General features: G+C 38.2%; 1 protein-coding gene across 14 annotated transcripts in view; it reads right to left on the bottom strand.

Moving 5' to 3' along the window:
* NAV3 (neuron navigator 3) overlaps positions 1-21,240 on the bottom strand; it is a 411,556-nt gene that overhangs the window by 53,592 nt on the left and 336,724 nt on the right. For 12 of the 14 annotated variants that reach the window (XM_048047448.2, XM_048047439.2, XM_048047440.2 and 9 more), the window contains 4 exons: positions 13,616-13,754; positions 9,364-9,640; positions 6,578-7,283; positions 4,580-5,068 (listed from right to left, as the gene is read on the bottom strand). In XM_048047448.2, the coding sequence (XP_047903405.1) occupies positions 4,580-5,068; positions 6,578-7,283; positions 9,364-9,640; positions 13,616-13,754 (1,611 nt within the window). The remainder of the gene's footprint in view (positions 1-4,579; positions 5,069-6,577; positions 7,284-9,363; positions 9,641-13,615; positions 13,755-21,240) is intronic. The other 2 variants (XM_066993373.1, XM_048047451.2) reach the window with 2 other exon arrangements.

Raw genomic sequence — 21,240 nt, 5'->3', positions numbered from 1 at the left:
CTGTATTACATATCATAATCACACCTCTGAGAGCAACGGTAACTTAAGACCATACTTCCTACTCAAGAAAGTTCTCACACTGTTACTAAAGGTCAGTTTCTATTGTACCAGGGATGCTGGGTGCCCTGCTTTCATTAGACTGCCTTCACCAGTAGATAACAAGCAGGAGCAAAGAAGGGTTGGTAGGAGAACGTAAATTTCAGTGCATGATTCATGTATGTTTTAGTTACTTACAGAGAAGAATAGGGCCTTGATGTTCTTTTATGTACCTTTATGCTTCTCTAAATTTCAAAATAAATAAGGATGATTATAAGTAAAACAGCTCCTTCTGCAAATACTTCAAAAATTGAGCCCACTCTATCTCCATTCCCTTGTTTATTTCACACTGCTGAAACCATCTGCAAGTTCTCTTGGTGTAAATACAGGAAGTCTTACAGTTCTTGGTTCCCTGCCCCTGCTGTGGATGTCAACTTGGGAAAGGCAGAGAATGACCATGATGCAATGTCCTTGGGCAGAGATGCTATGGAATAAAACAAATAAGTGCAAGCTAAGGAATACCCAGAGCCAAGGTGATATGGGACTTATAGGTGAGTTTCTATAAGTGGTTGAGCACACCACAAAATCTGATACATGATGCACTGTTTCACACCTTAAAACCACAACCATCTACTCTGCCAATAATTTAAAACAACTGAAATTCTTGAAGAGCTTAATTGGGTTTCAATGCATATTCATGGTCCTCAAAACTAAACTGCATTCTAATGAAGCAAACCAGTCATACAATTAGAAACTACTGCCACTCTGCTTATCTTAAAATGCAGGCATTATTGCTGATGAGACCACAGCTAAGTCCCATCTTTCTGCATTTTTATGCACCCCTTGCTGTGTCACTCAGACCAAGCAGAAAAAAAAGATACAAATCTGTAATGCTCAACAGCAATTAAGGATCAAAAGAATTAACGGTGATGTGCCCACATGGAAAATTTTATCAATTAAACCAGTGATATTTCACCAGTTAACCACAGTAGAGAGCTTTATTTTACACTATGAGGTACTCTGGCTTATTTTAATCCTTCTAAATTGATGTAAACTGAAATATAAGTGTCCTCCCACACAGGGAGTTACACTGCTATAACAACGGAAGTAGACTTGTCTAAATAAATACTGCTAGTGCAAGTGCTAGTGCAAAAGTCCTGAAGGACACACAAATTTTGCTGGGAAAAAAAAAAAAAAACAAAACACTATATTTTGCCTATATTTACTGAAACTATTTTTTGCTTATTACAAAGCAACAGGTCTTCATGGAATGACATAAAATTTTGCTGGAACAGACTTTGATGCTACATGGATACAGCATTTGACAGGAGGCCTGTGTTTATGCCATAGCATTACTTGGTCAGTAGCCCAAAGAGTGGCATTGTCTGATCATCTCCGGAGGGACTGAGACGTGCCAGGTGTGCTTGGGCACATGTGGCAGAGACCTTGTAGACTTACTGTCTCTGTGGCAAGTGACAGGTGTTTTGGAGGCAGCAGGAGACACAGATATGCCTTGAGATTTTGGCCTTTTTTCAGTATTCTTTCCAATTGCAACAAATATTTCTTAAAACTTGATGTCCCAAAGTCTTTAACCTACAACCCCTTAGACACTGCCTCATCATTTTCCATTTAGTATATGTGAAAATATATCCTGCCCTATTACATTGCTTCAATCTAATAAACTGTCTCTCACTTCTCTGACAATTCTTTTTCAACCTGTTTAAGCACCTATGAGAATGTTATATGAAATAGCATAAAGCTTTACTAAGTTCAGGATTTCTGACCATTCCTTTCCTCAACTCACAAAGTCTCTTTCCTGCAACTAAATCAACTTAGTATTATTTAAAATGATGTTAATGACAAACCACATGTCATCTGTTACTTAATCTGTTTTAACATCCTCTGTATCTTTCCAAGAACATGAGGTCAAGCAGGCCTTGCCCATAACCACCTTGTCCTCTGTCCCAACCCACCTCCTCACTTTCCTTCAAAACATTTTCAGCCCCTGTGACTACGGGGCTAATTCAGACTCTGCCTGAAGCAAGGAAGTGAAAAGTTCATCAGGACCAGTGAACTGAATATGTAAGAAATTTATAAGTAAACTTTAACCTTTTCATTCCCTTTTAGCATGCTTGCTGTTAGTGATGTGTAGCTATCAAAACACAATCCATGCTTCAACAAAGACAAAAAAAGCAACACATCATTTATTTGTATTATTTATTATTAGCTCTCTCTTCTCTTTTCCTAGACTTTTCTCTGCATAGAATATATGTAGCTTGCTAGTTCTGTCTCATTTTGTGCTTTGGTCTTTCTGATCTTGTCTCTGTATTATATTAGCATATCTCACTATACAGAGCACTCATTCAATCTTGTGTATGCTGTAGAGTAACTGAAAAAAAAGGCTAAGCCTCTCTGAAGATAATTTCTTATGCTTTGCCAGAATACAAGAATTACCACAGGTATCTAAAATATAATCTGAGTCCCCCCACAACAGTTTACAAAGGAAAAAGGACATAATCTTTTGCCAACTATATCTGCTTCTAACATTGCAAAACAATGCTTTTGTTGTGAGAAAATACTTTCCTATGTGGAGGTTTTACTTTAAAAAAGTTTAGAAATGACATAGCACTTACAACAGACCTTTGAGAAAAATAAAACTGCAGAAACCCTACTGGGGCTATAATTCCAGAAATGACACTATTTTCTCTAGGTACATATATTAGTTTTGAGGCCAGATCAACATGATAAATGGCTCTCTCTGGACTCAATCATTATATCCCCATATGGACAAATCCAAAACTTAAAATATTGCCAAAGGCAAAGTATTTGGAACCACTGAAATTAAGTCACTGAACAAATACATAAAGTATTAGTAGCAGGGGTTGCTCAGGAGCCGATGCCAAACTGTTAATATTTTAAATGTGATGTTTAACATCCTCTGCATAAATATGATCTTTGGCATAAATTCAGCACTTTTCCACATCATCTTATTGACCTCACCATCCATATATGCAATAGTAAAAGGTAGTGGTGTTTTTTCTAAACTAAATATTAAAAATTAACTTCCTAAGAATTATTGTCACATTCAGTTGATGGCACACAATGCAAATTACTATTTAAAAAATTAAAGGTACAGTGCAAATTACAAATCACTCATGTATCAGTGTACTTTTAACTACTGCTGTTATCATAGACTATATTGGTACACACATTTTATAGTACTGTAATTATGTTAGTTAGAGGTGTGATTTCAGCTAATATAGTAATACTCATGAATGCAACGTAAGAGAATGAAATGTGAGGAGTGTTTCCATCTAGATTTGACCAAGAGATGTTTTGTTTTGTTTTGTTTGTTTAATGCTGCTTCACTGAAAGTGAAATCTTTCCATGGAAAGGCTTAGTACTGAATAATCTCTGGTTTAATATAAAGGGGAAAAAGTTCTTAACATTGTCTATTTTTCATGTGTGACAAAAACAATTCTTTTTTTTTTCCCTTTAAATAATTGTGCTTTATCCAAACAACTAATTTTAACCCTAAAATATTTAAAATATTTCTGACTCAGCATAATTTTATTTTCTGGATCCAAGGCTAATGAAATATTTAATATTGAATTTTCAATCGCCATGTAAGGTAGGAGTTTCATTTTTAAATCTTGAAAATTTTCACAGGAAGTAAAAACTACTTACTGCCTAACAAAGTTTATTTTCTTCTCCTCTACAAAATTCAAACAAATGTTCCACAGAAAATACAATTAAAAAAAATATATATCTTGGTATATTGTTGTGCCTTCTCTCAGGGTGGTTGCAACATTTTATTATATAACTTAAATGGTAAAATATCTTAATGTCAAAAATGTCTTTAACAGAGGGAACAGGGGAAACCCCTTTCTTGCTTTTGTCTGTCTATTCCAGACACTTTCCAGGACTGTGTTTATATCATCTTGTAAACTGTATCTCTGCAAGTGCAACTGCATTTTCATGTTTGTGTAATGATCTCTATACAAGAAAAAAAAATGTCAGGGCTGAATATTTTAAGGCAAGACTGTGTGGTCAGCTGAAGCCAGGGGACCTCCAGCTTTGCTTATGCATTGATCTAGGGGGAAGAAAACTGGTGAGGTCCCACATCTTGATCAGGTTAGCCAGAGGGCAGTGAGACAGCTTGGGAACTACTGAATACTGGGATGGCAGGTAGAGCTATCATGCAGGGCTCACTGTGTAGCTGTGTAGATGTGCCTTTAATTAGACAATTTTCCCCTTTTTTTCTGGTTCTTTCCCAGAACAAGGGAACCAAAAAAAAAAAAAAATCCAAGACAGAAAAAGTGCTTGTAAAAAGGCAATTGCTTGCATATCCAATGCCTGCATTTACTTTCTTCCTTCTTTTTTTTTTTTTTTTTTTTTTTTTTTTTTTTTTTTTAACACACAGGACTATGCTGCTAATTAAACAGTGTCCCTTTAGGAAAACAGATGGAGGCTTTATTTTTTTGGCTCCTGTCCTTTTGCCTCTCACTTGTTTCGTGGTCACTGTATCTATAGGCAAGCTCACCTTTCCGAAAGAGTAGATCTGACGCTTCCAGTCCTCATGAGCAGGCTCTGAACCTCCTGAGTGCTTGTTGTCAGTCCAGAGAGAGAGCCATGATGGCTAAGAGGAAGGTCAATAGACTCGGAACTGGTGTGAAGGCTAGTCATGGACTGGTAACTTGGTGTGTCCTTACTGCCCGCTGAAGAGCTGCTCAGGTTTGCAGCCCACACAAGACCACCTGATGTGAAAGAGTGCACTGAGGCGGGACTGGAAGCCAAGGAGTGACTTAAGCTTACAACATCTGCATTTAAGTCCGAAGGTTTACTGAAGAGGGGGCTGCTGCTACCACTTTGCCCACCTGCACTGCCCATGCTGCCTGTGCCCGAGGACGGCGATTCCAGGCTGCCTTGCCGTGCCAAGGTGGTACTAGGGCTGGGCATTGCCGATGTGGGTTTCACACCTTCAGTACTGGGTGCAGAGGCAGCTTTACCACTTGCCTTGGCACCAAACAACCTAAATGTAAAACAAATAGCTTTAGAGAAACTGATAGCCACATTAAACATTCATGGCGTAACATCCTAAGAGCCAAACTACACATTTTCAGTTACTGCTACTAAAATCATGCCTACCTAGTTGTTCAACGGCATCTCAAAATTAAATTCACTTAACCATATCACAATAATGAGGGTCTTTTTCATTAGCAACAGCTCTTATTTACTCCTATTCAGATGTGCTCTTTGCACATGCAGACCCTCCCAGAGAGAGGTAAAATATGCACATTTTTGTCTTATTAGTGCATAAACAGATTACACTTTCACCCAAATTCAGGAATTTAACATTCCCACAGCTAAGTTTTTAGCTTTTAAACCCCTTACTTCTCAAATCAGCTAAAACAATTGCAACAAACGCTTGCAGAACTCTACACAGTTTTAAAAAATATCTAGCATTTGTGTAAAATTTTCCTCTTTTTCTTTTGCACAGATACTCATGTGGTCATCAGTCATGTGGTAACCATTGAGACAGAATAAACTGCACCAGAGCTAAATGTGCTGCATTTGTTTCTACGAGCAGTCATGACAGAGGTGTATTTCACATAATTGTTCCCAATAATTCTATAGAAGAAAATTTCTACAGTGATGATGAGAAGAAAACCAAATCCCCTAAAACTGTTGAAATAAAGGTCATGGGATGACTTAATGTCTTACTGGAAATGTTTTAAGCTGCAGTTAAAGTGCAGATCACAAATTAATGAGAAATAAACGCAAACCTTATCGTGATGTGAAGTAAGCACGCCTAATAATGTAAGAATCCATTTTACTTATAAACAAGCCCATAAAACTCAGCTGCAGCTCCTTCAGCAGCCGGTAACTGGAGATGCTGTTTTGGTAGCTAGGCACGAGAGGGCACTCTTGGCTTTTTTTCCAACACTGGAGCTGCTCCATCCAAAAGTGAATGCTGATTTATACATTCCAAAACTTTACAATAAGGCATCTCCAATTGAAATTTAGTCTCGATTAATATCTATGAAGAAAGGTGTAACAAAGCTGCTTGGATAATTAAACTTTTCTAGTTGGAGCTGCTGACAACATGAAAGCAAATACTTTATTAACCTACACAGCTCATCAGTTCTCTGAACAGGCTACACCACCACCTGTTCAGGTGACAGACCACACCTGAATGAGTGTTCTATTTGGGGATTAATCAGAGTATTGAGAAAGAACTTCTCATGTGCCTGAAGAGTCAGTAAAGAGCTTATTCAAGCTTTCAAACTGTTATGGGAATGTACTTAAAATGGTCAAAGCTCAAGCAACAGCCATGTTTTGTCTGGGGAGGTCTTTAGGACTACAGAAATATTTGTCTTGCGGGAAGACATATTATCCTTTTTGCCTTTTTTATACTCAGTTCTCTGCTTGTGGGAAAATATGCCCTGAAAAAGCTTTTTGCCCAGTGGATACTGGTTTGACACATTGAAAATCCCTCCTTTATCTACAGCAATTCCAGGAATTTATAGAAAACACTTACCTTCGAAAAGTGGGTGAGGCAATATCTGGGTATTTGGATCCTGGCTGCCTAAGACCCGGTGTGCCAGAGGCGCTTGCAGAAGTTGGGCTGGATTTGGGGGAACTTGATAGTGAGACACTCTCAGAATCAGACACAGCCACTTTCTCCTTCTCCTTGTCCGTCTGATTGATAGTGACAGGACTGGACCTCCCAGACCCGATCTTGCTTGGCTCCCGCAGTTTGGTGGCGGCAGCACCCGCAGACTTGCTGCTGACGTTGGAGTCGATGCTGCTGGTGCTGGAGCGGTGCCCGCCTCGGCCGGGGATCCCGCTGCCGCTGGACTTTGACGGGCGAGGCAGGCTTCGATACTGCAGTGTTGTCTTTGAGTTCATGTGCAGGACACCATCGTCCTGGTTCTGGGAACCGTCTAAGCTTGTCTTCCGCCCCGCGTTGGACTTCCCACCGATGGCTGAAGATTTTGGCATTTTTCCCAGAGTTGCCGAGCCACTTGTGATGGTGGCGCCACTTGTGGTGATTATGGTAGAAGAGCCCATCCCAGACTTCTTGAACCCAAAGGACCCAGTAGCAGTTGATCGCCCAATGCCAGAGGGAGGCTTCTTTCCTTCATCGCCACTGCTTTTCCCTGCATCTGATGGAGAGCGCTGAATGGAGGCTCCTTTCAGGGGAGTTTTCACTTTTTCTGAAGCTTTAGCATCATCTGTTTTTCCTAAATAAAAGTATATTTGAAAAGGTCACTTTTGCTTGAAGCTGTAACATCTCCATAACTACACAGTTACTATTTCAAAATGAAAAGAATAAATAAACAGAAATACTACCCTAAGAAAACAGACCAGTTTAGGACTCTGTAGTACCCCATAAGCAGTCAGTAACAGGTACAATACATTAAAGTAAGCATTAAGTATTAAAAGCCTGAAATTCTTCTGAGAATTTCCAGTTTCATGCATAGGAAGAGAGTGCAGATGTAGAAAATACTCCAGAATGGACTACAAGGAATTTTATCTGCTGTGGGTTGTTTTTTTTTGTTGTTGTTCATATTAATAGTATTTCTATATGTAAGAAATGCTATAAGTATAGTGTATGTGCATTGTATTGTGCATTGAGTTGTATTGTGTATAGTATTTCTATATGTAAAAAAAAATACTATTTGAAAGTAAATCATGAAATATAATTAACATTTCCAGAACAATAATTATGCATGTAGAAATTAATGGTACTTATCGAGTTCCTTGGTTGTCATTGATTACTTTTTTTTTTTTTTTTTAGCTTATAACTAAATTTGTTCTGTTGTTAGTTACAAAAATTGCCAGAGAGAGATTATGTTGTCATGGTATGAATCTTCTTGATCTATAATGATATCAATGATAGGAGTTAATAGTCTTTGTCATATCCTTGATATGTTTTCAAGATTTTTGATTTTCTGAGAGGCTGTCTTCCATATGCCTATATGCCACATATTTCTATATAACATATTAATAAGGCATTCAGAAAGGTTTAAATAAGATACTCTCTTCCATCTTAAAAGAAGATGGCAGACAAAAATGCCTTTTCTATCATAGTCTAATTTCTCTTTAAGCATCCATTGTATGCTCCAAATAAGGCACAAATACTTAGCACAACAAAGTATTTAATTCATACTTCAAGTGATTACAGAGTTTTGGAGGTAGGTGGCCTGATTTGTCTTAAGGAACTAAACTGTAACAAAGAGCAGCACCTACAAGTCAGAAATAAATCCACTTGTGTACTTACACAGTGCACATTTTATGCCACACAGATACATGCACCCACCAAGATACTGATCAGACATCTATACTGCAAACACACAGACTATTAGGATATGTTTACAAATTTAAGGCTTCAGTTCTGTCGTGCACACTGGCTGCTCATCTTCAACAAAACAGAAGACCTGGGAAACTTAGCTTGGCTTTGGCAACCCTTGTAGGATCTCTTCTTTTAATTGCCATTATGGGGTGTAACTACTGCAACCATATGAACACTGACCGCTGAAATGATCCCTGGAGATCTCTCAGACCAGAGACTGACCAATATTTAGTAGTTCCAAATTGCAAAGAAACAAAAGTGACTTACAAAGGGAGGAGCTCCTGGTCAGTAACTGTTACAACCAGGTGTTAATACACACTCATGAAGTGTTTTGTCAGACCAAAAAAAAAAAAAGCGCTAGAAAATGTCCTACAAAGGACTGATATTGTCCTAGTAAAATTATGGATTAGAAGGTCTTAAGAACGATGGCTTCCACTAACTTCGGACTTTTGCTGCCAAAGTAGATTACAAGAGTGACTGTTACTTCTGAGAAGCCTTTCAGAAAGTAAGAAACCATTTAGTACTAAATAAAGTTTACAAAAAAACATATTTTTACAGATTTTATTTCTTAAAAATGGACTATAAAATACCTACGGTATGTGGAACATGAATCCAAAAATTCTTTTAAGAATTCCATAATAGATGTTGATGTACTTATATGATAAGAAAACAAAATGTAATCACAGTTTATGCTATAGATACATTTGTGTTTAATTAATAAATTATTGGTATGCAGTGTAGTAAAAAAGTGGTTATAAAGATGAATAATTTAGTACATTCTGGGAATCTTGGCTTGGAATCATTTGTGAGAATAAATATCAATATGCTTATGGTTCCTCATGTCTGTCACACACTTACAATATCCATTAGTTATTTTTAACCCTGTAAAAATTTCTTGCAGTTTATAAATGAAGTCAAAGTTTAAAGCTTAATTTTTGACACAGCAAACTGAACTACATGTTTCCTACCCGGGGTCTTGAGAGCACTGGTTCCTGCTTTGTGCCTGGACTGAGTTGCTCCCACTTGTGCAGTCATGCCTCTCCTCCAGGATCCAGTCTGTGAAACAGAGAGGGATGCTTTCTGACCCCCCTTCTCTGACTCTTCAGACAGCCCTGAGGGAAGACCTTTCCACTTGCCACTGCTGTCTATGCTGCTGTCAAAATCTTCCTCTGGTTTCTTCAGCTCTTCAGTGCTGCCCCAAGTTTCACTGTCTGTAACTGAGCGCTTCTCTGAGTCTGTCTTCAGCTAGAAGAGATTTGCATGAGAAGTGGTCAGTCTCAGCATCTTCAATACTCGCTGCTTTCTTAAGTCTCAGGAAGGAAGGAGAATAAGCACATTGATTTATTTGTACTGAGGGAAATGGAAACTTCCCATCTAAAATGTTAGCATCTTGGTCACAAAAATTTTAAAACTCCTACTTTGGGAAGATATTTTCCTTTTTATTTTCAGAAGATTTCTACTCTTCCCTTCATAGCTAAGCTGCAATGAAGTAAAACATAACTTATTCTAATCATCAGCAGAAATACCCTATTGTTTGTAACCCCCCTGTGAATTTCACAAGTGAGTCACTGTGCTGAGAGGTTGTACTAAAAGTTTCAGTGTGGAAACTCCTAAATATGTTACTAAAATCACCACAGTCTGGTTTCTTGCTTTTACCTACCCAAACCTTCCACTGACCAGATTAGAACTATTGCTCCAGCAGCACCGATTATGTTGTGCCACTACTGAAAAATGAAAACATCACCAAAATGATCAGTGCTGCAGTAAATGTCTTTTTTACTGGTTTGTCTCCACTAAAACCAGTCGTTCTGAACAAGAAAGTGGCTCTAGCTGCTAGAAGAGCAGCTTTTATAAGTGCTACCCCACCAGCAGGATGAAGGTAACCAGCTGGGGTCATGCTCACTCACTCAGAGACTCAGTCCCATGTGGAGGATGCCCGGGGGGGACCTAACTCCCCTGTGGTATCTGCTTTCCCACAGCCCGTGCTGATAAGGGTGTGCTGCAAGGAACAGCTCAGCAAGACAGGGCAACATACCTTAAATAGATATGTTAAATATCTAAAATGTGGCTTAAATAGAAATACTAGAGACTGATCCTACCTTTTGTGTTGGATAAGACTTGCAGTCTCTGTGCTGACAGGCTGTTTGTTGCAACCTTTCCTCCTCTGTTTTCCTGCAGCCTCCTTACCTCAAACTCAAGCCTCATCTGCCATCATCTCACCAGCCCTGTTCCCCTCTTTCCTCTTTCTTCCATTGTCTTTTCATTTAGTTTACTTACTCCTCTTTAACAATAACAAGTGGTGCCCCAGTCAGGTACTGCTCATTACTTTTGTCTGATGTAAGGAGAGCCCTGTCCCCATACAGACACCCTAAGCAGGTCTACAAACCAAATCTTGTTCAGAGGAAAGCTATTTATTATTCTGTGTTGCCACGATTCCTCCACAGAGACCCCTCTGTGGTTGCTTCCTAGGCACTGCTGTCGTAAGTAGGATTAATACTGATTAGATGACGGATGGAATAATCAGTTGCTGTCATTTGTGGCATACAAACTGCAAAGGCTCTCTATACTCTCAAAATTTCATATGTGCTTTGGGGAGGCTTGCACAGATTTTGGGTAAGGATTGGTGGGAAAAGAGCCTAAGAAAACATCTACATATATATCACAGGGTCCTTCAGATGAGAGTTTTCATTGCTTCTATTGTTACAACACATGTAATGTTCCCATAAATGAATGGTTATAAACACATAGTTATGCATTTTTTTAAAGCATCATTTAAAACTGCATCATCTCCAGAAATGACAAGTACAAGACTTTTTAAAAGCCTCTCTTCACCATTATTCAGCCCCAAAAAGCAATGTTAATCCTGTTTTAGTATGTAAACAGTAACAAAATATGCAATTTATGTTTCAGGATACAGCCAGCCTGCACTGCTATGATCACTTGAAAGGACTGCAAAAGGGAGCTCTGTGTTGCAAGATTATGTCCTACACCTGGAGAGCAGCTGGCAAAATCCTTATATATTGTGGTCATCTCAGCTTCTGGCTGAGATTCCAGCTAGTATGGAATACTCTGCTTTCTGATTAATCTGCTTGATGTGAAAACTAATAAAAGTCTGTTCATAGCTGTCATAACATAACACAGCTCTGGCAAAAGAAAGCAGTATTTGAACATGTGCTGTATCTCTGTTTATCACAGAACAAATTGCAAATATTATCAGGTTGAGTATTTGGAACATGAGATCACTCAAATGGAAAACACAGAAAGAGTTAAATAGTCAGCCTGAGATTTCCCATGTGGTGATGGTGATGATGTGATGATGCAGTGGAACAAGTAAGCCAGCTGGTCAGCTGGCCATCACCATTGACATGAAAGGGAAGAGGCAGATCTCCAGTTTAGAAACCATGGGAGACCCTGATAGACTGGCAAAGGCAATGGTAGGAGCTGAAGAATGCTGGCACTTGCGTGAGTATCACTGCACAAGTACATCGGCCTGGAACTCATCTTGGAGCTTCTATTGCAGGTTAAAGTAATTTTCCTTCCCAAAGTGACTCCTCCATTGTCTGGAGGAAATTATAAAGATGTGTTTTTCTCATATTGACATATTCTGACATAATTTACATCTACAAAACAGTTCTCTGAACTTCGGGCACTGCCTGCCTGCAGGAGTCTAAATGGAATTTAGGTTGGCAGTCTTGAATCCTGGATATATGACATCAAATCACTGGAGGCACAAACTCTTCCCCTATGCTGAGTTTTCAGTCTTGAAATTCCTTGAGTATAAACTGAAGATGCCATGGCAGAGAATACTTTTCTACTGGGACTCTTTTCTTTTTCTTTCTTTATTTTTCATAAACTGAGTCTTGTAAGCAGTCTACATCATCTTTTTCATCACTTTCAATTTAGAGGGGAGCTGGGAAGAAATATAGGGATGCCTGGCACAAGGGGCAGGCATCTATCTAAGGGACATTATCCATCTATTTACCTATCTATCTATTCATCCATCCATCTTTCTATCTGTCTACACACATATACAATATATATTACATATATGGCTGGTGGTTCTACTCTTCTCAGAACTCTATTTTGATACTGTGCAGACCTTGGACTAAAACACTTGGATCAGTGTTCATGATTTGAAAGGGAAAAAAATTATGAATCAGTAGTGTCACAGACAATAGGTCATGGGAACATTTTCATTTGTAGTGTTTGCAACAGGAAACCAATCTGTTAAACTTTAAGTGATATTAAAGCACTTAGTATTTTATTTGTGGGGTTATGGAAAATATGATTAGACAAGACTTCAGGAAGTGTGTCAGTCCATGTTCCTTTTTAAAAGACAGGTTAACAGCCACAGACGGGCTGAAATATATTTTTAAGTAAGCAAGTCCATACTACAAGAGCTACAACTCTATATGGGTACGCACAACACCATCTGGAGTCTTTAGCCTGGAATTCCTGCAGAACCAAGCAAACCCAGCAGAAGGATGGGGTTCATTTATTTATTTATTTATTTATTTATTTATTTATTTATTATGGCAGGCAACCTCAATGAAAGCAAATTATAGATGACATTCCCATAGGCCATTTCCATTCTTGCACCTAACTGGGGAGAGGAAGCTCTACAAAATATGGACTCCCCACTTCTGGCTTTTATCTCCCAGTGGAGAAAATAGGGAAAGGACAGTACAACCTATGCAGTTTGTCTCTGATATGTGTCAGATCATGAAAAATGAAAACTATTTCACTTTAAGTTGTGCTGTCTGTTGCAAAAGATATTCACTCCAAATGCAATGAAGTGAGTTGAAATGCACTCATCACAGATTCAGTAATGGTGTGGGGTTTTTTGGTGCTAAGGTGCACTGGGGACTCTCCCAGGACAGGCAGGGCAGGGTCTTGCCAGCTGGGGCCCATCCTACAGCTTTCATGGGTGGAACAAGCCCTGGCTGGCTAGATCCTGCCCTGTCTGCCCTCAGCAAGGGAGCAGAGCAGGCCAAGGAAACTGGGACATCAGCCCACAGGTCAGGGTTGGTTCCTACTCAGAGCTTCTCACCTATAACTGTAATAGAGGAGATTATAAAATATGAATATTTCATTTGTTTTGGAATATTGTTTCTAAAGCTTTTTTTCTTTTTTTTCTCTTTTTTTTTTCCTCTTATTTTTTTCCTGTCATCCCACATGCTTGTGTGTTGTTGCAAGAAATGGCAATGGAAAGCTACTTACCTGGGCATGAGCATTCTTTCTTGAAGAGGCAGTTATATTGGAATAAGAGCTGACAGATGAGGTGGTGTTCAAATCATCTGTGCTGAGGTTGTCAAGAGTGTCACTGAGGCCACTACTTACTGAGCTGCTGTCATCCCAGCTGCAGAGAAAGAAGCACATCGACTTTACATACTGTGTGTCAATAGGAAGAAAGTGTCAAAATCTATAGACACAATTATTTATTCTTCAAGAGGTTAACCAGAAAATTTTCAGTACTATTTCCCAATGTATGGTGAATATTAGTTTTCAGACTTTTAAATTAATTATTCACTCACTGACAAGCGGTTGCCTGTTCAATTAATGAAAGACCCAGTTGTCTTTTAAAAATTTAACATCAGCTCTAAGCAAGTAGTAGTGTAAGTCATTAAAAAAGGTTGTTTCATGCTTCATTGCAATCACATTCAGTACACTGGCAGGGAAATCCAGCAAACCTACCTGGTATTGCTAGCCAAAGCATTATTAATAGGTTGGAAAACACCTGATGGATTTCCAAGCTACAGAAAAATAAAAGGAGCATTTCTTCTGCAGCCTAATCAACTGTCAGTAGGAAGCCAGTATTTCCAAAAGTTTTATTTTCTTGTCTTAAGCCTTTGTCTCATGGGTGCAATGTCATCAAAATAGGATCCCTGACAGTACAGTCGCCAGGGTTGACAGAGAACACGTTATACATCTCTCAAGAAACACAGGCTGTCAACTCTTCTGCTTTGGCAGATTGAGGCAGAGGATGTAAATGAGAGAAAAGCTACTCTTACAGAAATGTCATCTACCTAGTCTCACAAAAGCATTGTTTTTTCCATGGAAGTGAAGTTGAAGTTGATCAGTGTTTCTCCATAGTGTTACATTACGACTCTTAGTTTATTGCAATATAAATCATTATAGCAGTATACTTATAACACAAGAGAGATAACACCTTGTTCTGCTGTAACCTACGTCATGGGCCACCTTTGAGGTCAGATTCTGCGATTCCCTCCTTAAAACTAAAATTCAGTCCTACAGTCTGGTTAAAGCTGAGTACTATTACTACCAGTTGCTCAGAGCAAGCTAGGAAAATATCTGTGAATATTGTTTTGTGAGGTTAAATTCACTTGTTCATGTAAGGCCTAACAGCAGTGACAGAGAACTGCATGCTACAAAATGTGTGCTGTGCTGCACCAGAAAGTTCAGTGCACTAGTCTTGTATCATAGCAACTGCAGCAAGCATTACTTTGGTTTTGTGAACGGTAGAAAATCACATTACAAGCCACTCCAGTGACAAGGTAAATGTATTTCAGAGGGCAAGAATTTATTACAGTGCTGCGCTTTCCTCTGTTGAGTACAATGACTAGAAATAAATACAACTTCTGCAACATTGCTAGGTAATATACATACAAGTGATTTTAAAATGCAATTTCATATCTAAGCAATTACAATATCAAACCTTATGCACCCCACATGCACCTAAGAACCCTCTCTCATTCACTAGTTACTTATACTGTCCACATTTTTCACTGTCTAATGTGATATGGAATTTCAGTGATGCTAAATGCCAGATTCAAATGGTATGCACCACAAAAGAATATACCTTGTATAACTATTAAGACCAAGAACCTTAAGGACCGATAAGAAAATAGATATTTTGAAATGCAGGTTGGTTTTAGAAAAGATAATATGCCTTCATTAATAAAATAAAAAGGAAACAATCATAAGCCAAATCCTATGTATTGGGCACTTGCACAAGCAACATGAACTTCTAATGTATGACATTCATGTTGATTAATACTTGACCATCAGTTTCCTGAGTCTAAGGCCCTGGGAACAAAGATCAACATTTAATTCTGTTTGCACATATTTGTTCACTATTTTATTTTATTGTTTGCTACTTCATTTATGCTCATTTTTCTCAGTAAGAAGATTCAAATTTTCTAAATTCTGAAATAGTTCATCTGAGTCATAAAATATAAACATGACATTTGTTCTCTACAACTGAAGTTGCCAGACAAAAATGACTATGAATCCATTCTATTATATCTTCTCTGTTGTGTTTCACACTCATCACACCTCACTCACCAGTGGCTTATTAGTAGGTTCTGGCAACACTCATGGCCATCTTGTAAGATACGTAGAAGATTACTTTGACACTTCCACCACTGACCTTTCAGAGCCATAACTATATTTGTCTGTAATTTTTTCTCTGATGATAAGTGGTCAAAATGTTTTCTAAATTTGAGGACTTTCATCCCCTCAGATTTCTAATAATTTATATATTTAATACAAATGCATAATAATACAGTATGCCTGTAAAAATGAGAATATCCCAAATTGCTTTCTTTTCTGTATGTCATTTTTCTAAGGACTATTAGAGGGACTGATTCTTACTTGACACAATCTTTTTAATCGTCCTTTTTATAACATAAAGTAAAAAATGAAAACTACAACAAAACATATCATGAAGCAATGAAGATCATTGTATTGTGCTTACTTTAGTGCATTGTCCAGAGTTGTTTTAACGTGGTCATGCAGTTAAATCTCTTTGCTTTTGTCACACATCATTTCCACCTTTTCAGACCTCTTTTCCCATCTCTAGAGAGTATAGTTGCTATCAGATGAGATAATATATTTTCTGAATAATGAAGATGCCTCATTTATAATTTGGAACACCACATGCATATTAATTTCTCCTTTAAACTAGAAAATCTGGTAAAATTATATGTGCATCACCTTGAGATTGAAAACCCATTCTTCATAGTCTTCAGCAAATTCTCACTATAATTTTTGTTTTTGTTCCTCCTAACCCTCATCAAAACAATATTGACATTATTTATTGTCAGACTACCTAAGGGACTTAGCATAGGCTTTTAATATACTGCCTAAGATTTATCTTTTACTTACTTGTCTCTTTTTCACGCACCCTACACTGTATGACAAGTAAGGTTACCACTGCTGTTTATTAATGCCTGATGCCATTTCCCTTTATCAAAACACATTTTAGCTACTTAGAACTTGGGCAAAATCTGTTTTCTGTTATTGTTGGGTGTTAGCCTTGCGTTGATTTATTTAAAAAACGTTGTCAGCAAATGCAGTTTTGCTACCTAGGAGACTGAGGCTAAGAGAAAAATGCCTTGTTTTGACAAGTTCTGGAAACCTTTTCTTTGAGAAACCCTTGGATCTCAAGAGGAACTGGAGAAGAGCCTTGAAATTTAGCAAGCCATAATCTTCACATCAAAGATGTACCTTTTGTTGTTTCTGGGAGGAATCGTCTCAAATCTGGCTAATATCTCTTCAAAATCACTCTTTGCATATTCCTGGCAGAGACTTTCCAGCATTTTTTCAGCTAATAGCCCAAAGCCTCTACTCCACCTAGACACGTGGCAGCTCAGCTCAGCTCAGCTCAGCTCAGCTCAGCTCACCTCAACCTGCTGTGAGCTGCTGAGGTCCAGGGTTCTAATCAGCAAACTGAGAGCAAGCCAGTAATCCAGCAGCCACTGCTCTCATTGTGAATGCGTGTAACAGTTTATGATAACATAACCACATCCTATTTTTTGTTCTCTAGAAATGCTTCATTAATTTAGTGCTCATAAGAGGTCCTCTCTGTGAACTTAAAATCCAATTTTCACACACTGAAGTACATGAACCAAATAAGGAATATTTTATATGGGATAAGACACTATTTTACACAACAGGTGGATAAGCAACAGATCTCCAGGGCAAAGAAGCAATGACACAATCCAGAAAATACTTTATTTTACCCTACATAATGAAGGCCCGCAGAAACCTGCAACAATTTTTTCTGGATGTTTTCAGTGATGGCTGAAAGTACAAAATGCAATTAGGTAGGAGATGAATACTGAAGGTAATGATAAGAAGTAGTAGTACTTACAAACTGTTAGCTCCATGGATACATAAAACTATTCTCCTTTTACAGTACTTGTTGTAGAAAATCAAAGCAGTCTCTTAATTGCAGACAAGACACGGTGGAGGGCACAACCACAATGATTGTTCCTTCCACCCTTCCCGTTTCTATTTTCAGCACTTTCCTTAAACTTGCCCGCTCAAAGAAGTCCACCATAATGACAAGCTGAGTCAATGCCTGGAATTTGTTTCAACAGTGGCATATTTCATTAATGTTTGAGATTGCCTCCAGTCAAAGTGGCCTCCGTGTGCAAATAAAAGAGCTTTTCACAAGCAGATCAGACATATGAAGGCAGCAAGACTCCAATCAATGTACTATCAAGTTTGCTCAAAAAGTCTAGTTTCTTCAATGCACCCAGCCTTTGGCACAGTTCGACAAGTTGCTCACATTTTTTTCTTTGGTTCATTACTGATTTTTGCAAGCAGAAGCAGGAGCTGCTGCTTGTTGAATACAGCTCTAGAAAAACAAAACAAAACAAAACAAAACAAAACCCTTTTCTCTTAAAGCATTCATTTAAGCCAAAAAAATGCTATCTCTAGGGAGGTTTGTAACTCTGAATGAAAAATAACACTTTATTAGTCACGTGCTTTGTACTGCATATAAAGGACTTTAGAGCACAATACTAGACCTAAGATCCTGGCATGTGTTCCTTAGGAATGAGAAATCCTTAGTCACATACTTGCTAATGCAAGAGGAATTCACATTACCTCAGAGACCTATGTAGAGGCCATAATATATGGATATGGGATCCAGGGACTCTGAACAAACACATTTAGCAAAACTACCTCTACTTGATTTTTAGAGCAACTCTGTGCTTTCAAAACGTGGCAGAAGGCCTTTAAACACTTCTAAATTGTTCATTATCACAGTTGGTATAAGTAAAACAGTGCCCATGTGTATTTCTGCAGTTGGGGGAAATGATCTTAGAGGATAAATCAAAGATCTGAGACCGTGATAGAAAGGTATAACTCAGGAATAAAAGGAAACTTAATTCCTGAGTTTAGAGTGTTTCCATTTGTGTTTGAGGATATATGAATCCACACTAAGAGAGACTGAGGATGAGCAACAGAGTATGAAAGAGTACAACACTGTATAAGAGAGACATAGATCTACTGGAAAGTCCAATGGACAACACCAAAGATGATGAAGTGACTGCAGCATCTCTCCTATAAGGAAAGGATGAGAGAGCTGGAACTGTTCAGCCTGGAGGAAGGGAGGCTCAGGGGGCATCTTACCAATGTGTATAGATTTCTGAAGAAAGGGTGAAAAGGGGACAGATCTGGGCTCATCTCAGCTGTGTTTAGCAACAGGACCTAAGACAATGGGCACAAAATGGAAGAACACAAGAAGTTCCCTCTGAATATCAGGAAACATTTTTTTTACGTGAAGGTGCCAGATCACTGGCACAGGTTGTCCTGAGAGGTTATGGAGTCTTCTTCCTTGAAAATCTTCATAAGACACCTGGACACCGTCCTGTCAGCCTGCCCTAGGTGGCCCTGCTTGCACATGCGGTTGGATCAGATTACCTCCAGAGGGCCCTTCCAATCTCAGACATTCTGTGATTTTTGTGGTTCTGTGAGCAGTGAGGTGTTATCCCCTTTCTTTGGCTACACACAGCCGTCTGATTTATGTGACTGAAACCTAAGATGACGGAGGTCTCCATGCCTCTCTCTAAGAGCCACTGGATGGTTCTACACAATAAGTCATACAAACAGCATAGGTATGAGAAATGAAATATGAAAATTGCTTTCATTTGTATAGCCTACTTCTATGTTTGCCAAATGGGTTGCTAGTACACTGTTCCACTGTAGCGTCTGGGATCAGGACACCTTCACTTACACTGGATAGTTATTTAAATTAGACAACAGTGCCTTTAAAAAAAAAAAAAAAAAAAAAGGGCAAAATCCCAAAATCTAGCCACCTGTGGAGTGAGTGGCTATCTAGAGTGTAAGATCTGTGTTACTGATGCTCAAGGTATCTACATTGCATGGGACTTAAGGAATCAAAGGTTGGCATTTTATCCACTAGTTAGTCAGATACATCCAATGGGTAAGTGGAAAAGTCTGAAAGTATATGAATGATATGACAACCCAGATGTCCAGAGAAAAAAACTTGAACTTAGTACGTTCAACTTAGTACGTTCCCTACGCTACTTGTACAAGTTTAGCCCTGCAAAAGGAAGACAGAACTCATTTACCGCCAGTCCATGCCATACACTTAAATCCATAAAGCAGGGAAAACAATGCATAAATCAGCCTTCACGACATGGAGGCGCACGTTGCTTTTCTACCATGCACCAGTAAAATGGATATTAACATGCAGTCCAGGCTGCTGCCATGAACCATCATCCTTTCTGATGCCCATATTTCAACCCATTTCAGGAGAGTAAGGCAAGATTCAGCCTAAAATAAAGATTTTATATCTACTCCCTTAATAGACTTTTGAGAAAAGAAATGATCTCTTAGCTCATTAAGAAGAAAAGATAAGAAAATAATTGGACTGTTTTACTCAAAGCAACTCCTCACTAGCATGCCAATATATAAGCTGGCAAACTTTCTCGTTCAAAGTTCAATTCATCATGAATTAATCCATTTTAAATCTTTTACTGTGAGCTCAGCTGTTCATTATTCATAAAATAGCTACACTGACCCTTCGCTGACAAATTCAAGATGGCACAGAGTTCATAAAATCAATACTTTGTTTCAAGCTACAGGCTGCCAGAGCAAAAACCCAGGCCCTGAATCAAACCAGAAACTTACTGGGGCTATAAATTTCATTATAGCTATTCTATCCTCATAGCTTAAAAAAAAATAATAATAAAAAAATGTAGCCAGTTGGACTCATACTTCACTGCCTTTTCCTCAGCAAGTGTAATGCATTACCTGCCATATCCAAACAAGGCAACCACTGAAGCGTTAATCCTGAATTACTTTGGGTTCACTGATAGAAAATAGTGTCATGTTCCTTTCAAAATGCATTTATTTAGCACATTCTAAGGAAAATTGTTTACAATTAGAAAGAATAAAAATGCATTTATGGATCTGCTTTCATGCAGCATCATTTTGGGAGGATTTTTATTTCACATTCAAAACAAATCTAGAAGATACAGTCAGAAAATTCTATCCCACCATAGCCCAAGAGCACAATTAGAGCAAAATGCATTTTTTGCAAGGTCAGTGTATTTCCATATTTCTTCTTCCAAGCATTTAATAAGTGCTTTAAGAACTAATTTGGTTTTAGAGCCTGCAGGAAGAAAAATGAATTGATGGAAGATTCATATTTCTCAGGGTAATTATATATACACCTTGTAGAACCCACAACTCAGGACCTGAATAAGTCTTTGCCAGAAATGTTGATGGTTTACTTATGTATGATGGTGTACTTATTTCTGAATATAATGCTTAATATGACATGATAGGGACAGCAGAAAATCATTAACTAGTTCCAAATTCATAACAGAATGTATCAACAAAGGAACTTTGCAAAATGGAATTTAGGCAAGTGTTACTGCAATAAAATAATAAATATCCAACATTTAAAAAAAAAAAAAAGATTTTTTTTTTTCCTGGAATGTACAGTCTTTTTTTTTCTTCTTTTCCTTTTTTTTTTTTTTCATGAGGCAGATAAACAGCATCCATTTTTAATTACATTTCAAACAGCTTATGGAAAATAGTAATATAGGGCCGAAGCAAGATGT

The sequence above is a fragment of the Anser cygnoides genome, chromosome 1, assembly GCF_040182565.1.
Source record: "Anser cygnoides isolate HZ-2024a breed goose chromosome 1, Taihu_goose_T2T_genome, whole genome shotgun sequence".
Classification (NCBI taxonomy): domain Eukaryota; kingdom Metazoa; phylum Chordata; class Aves; order Anseriformes; family Anatidae; genus Anser; species Anser cygnoides.
Note: the sequence above shows the minus strand (reverse complement) of the source record. Positions and strands in the feature narration are given on the sequence as shown.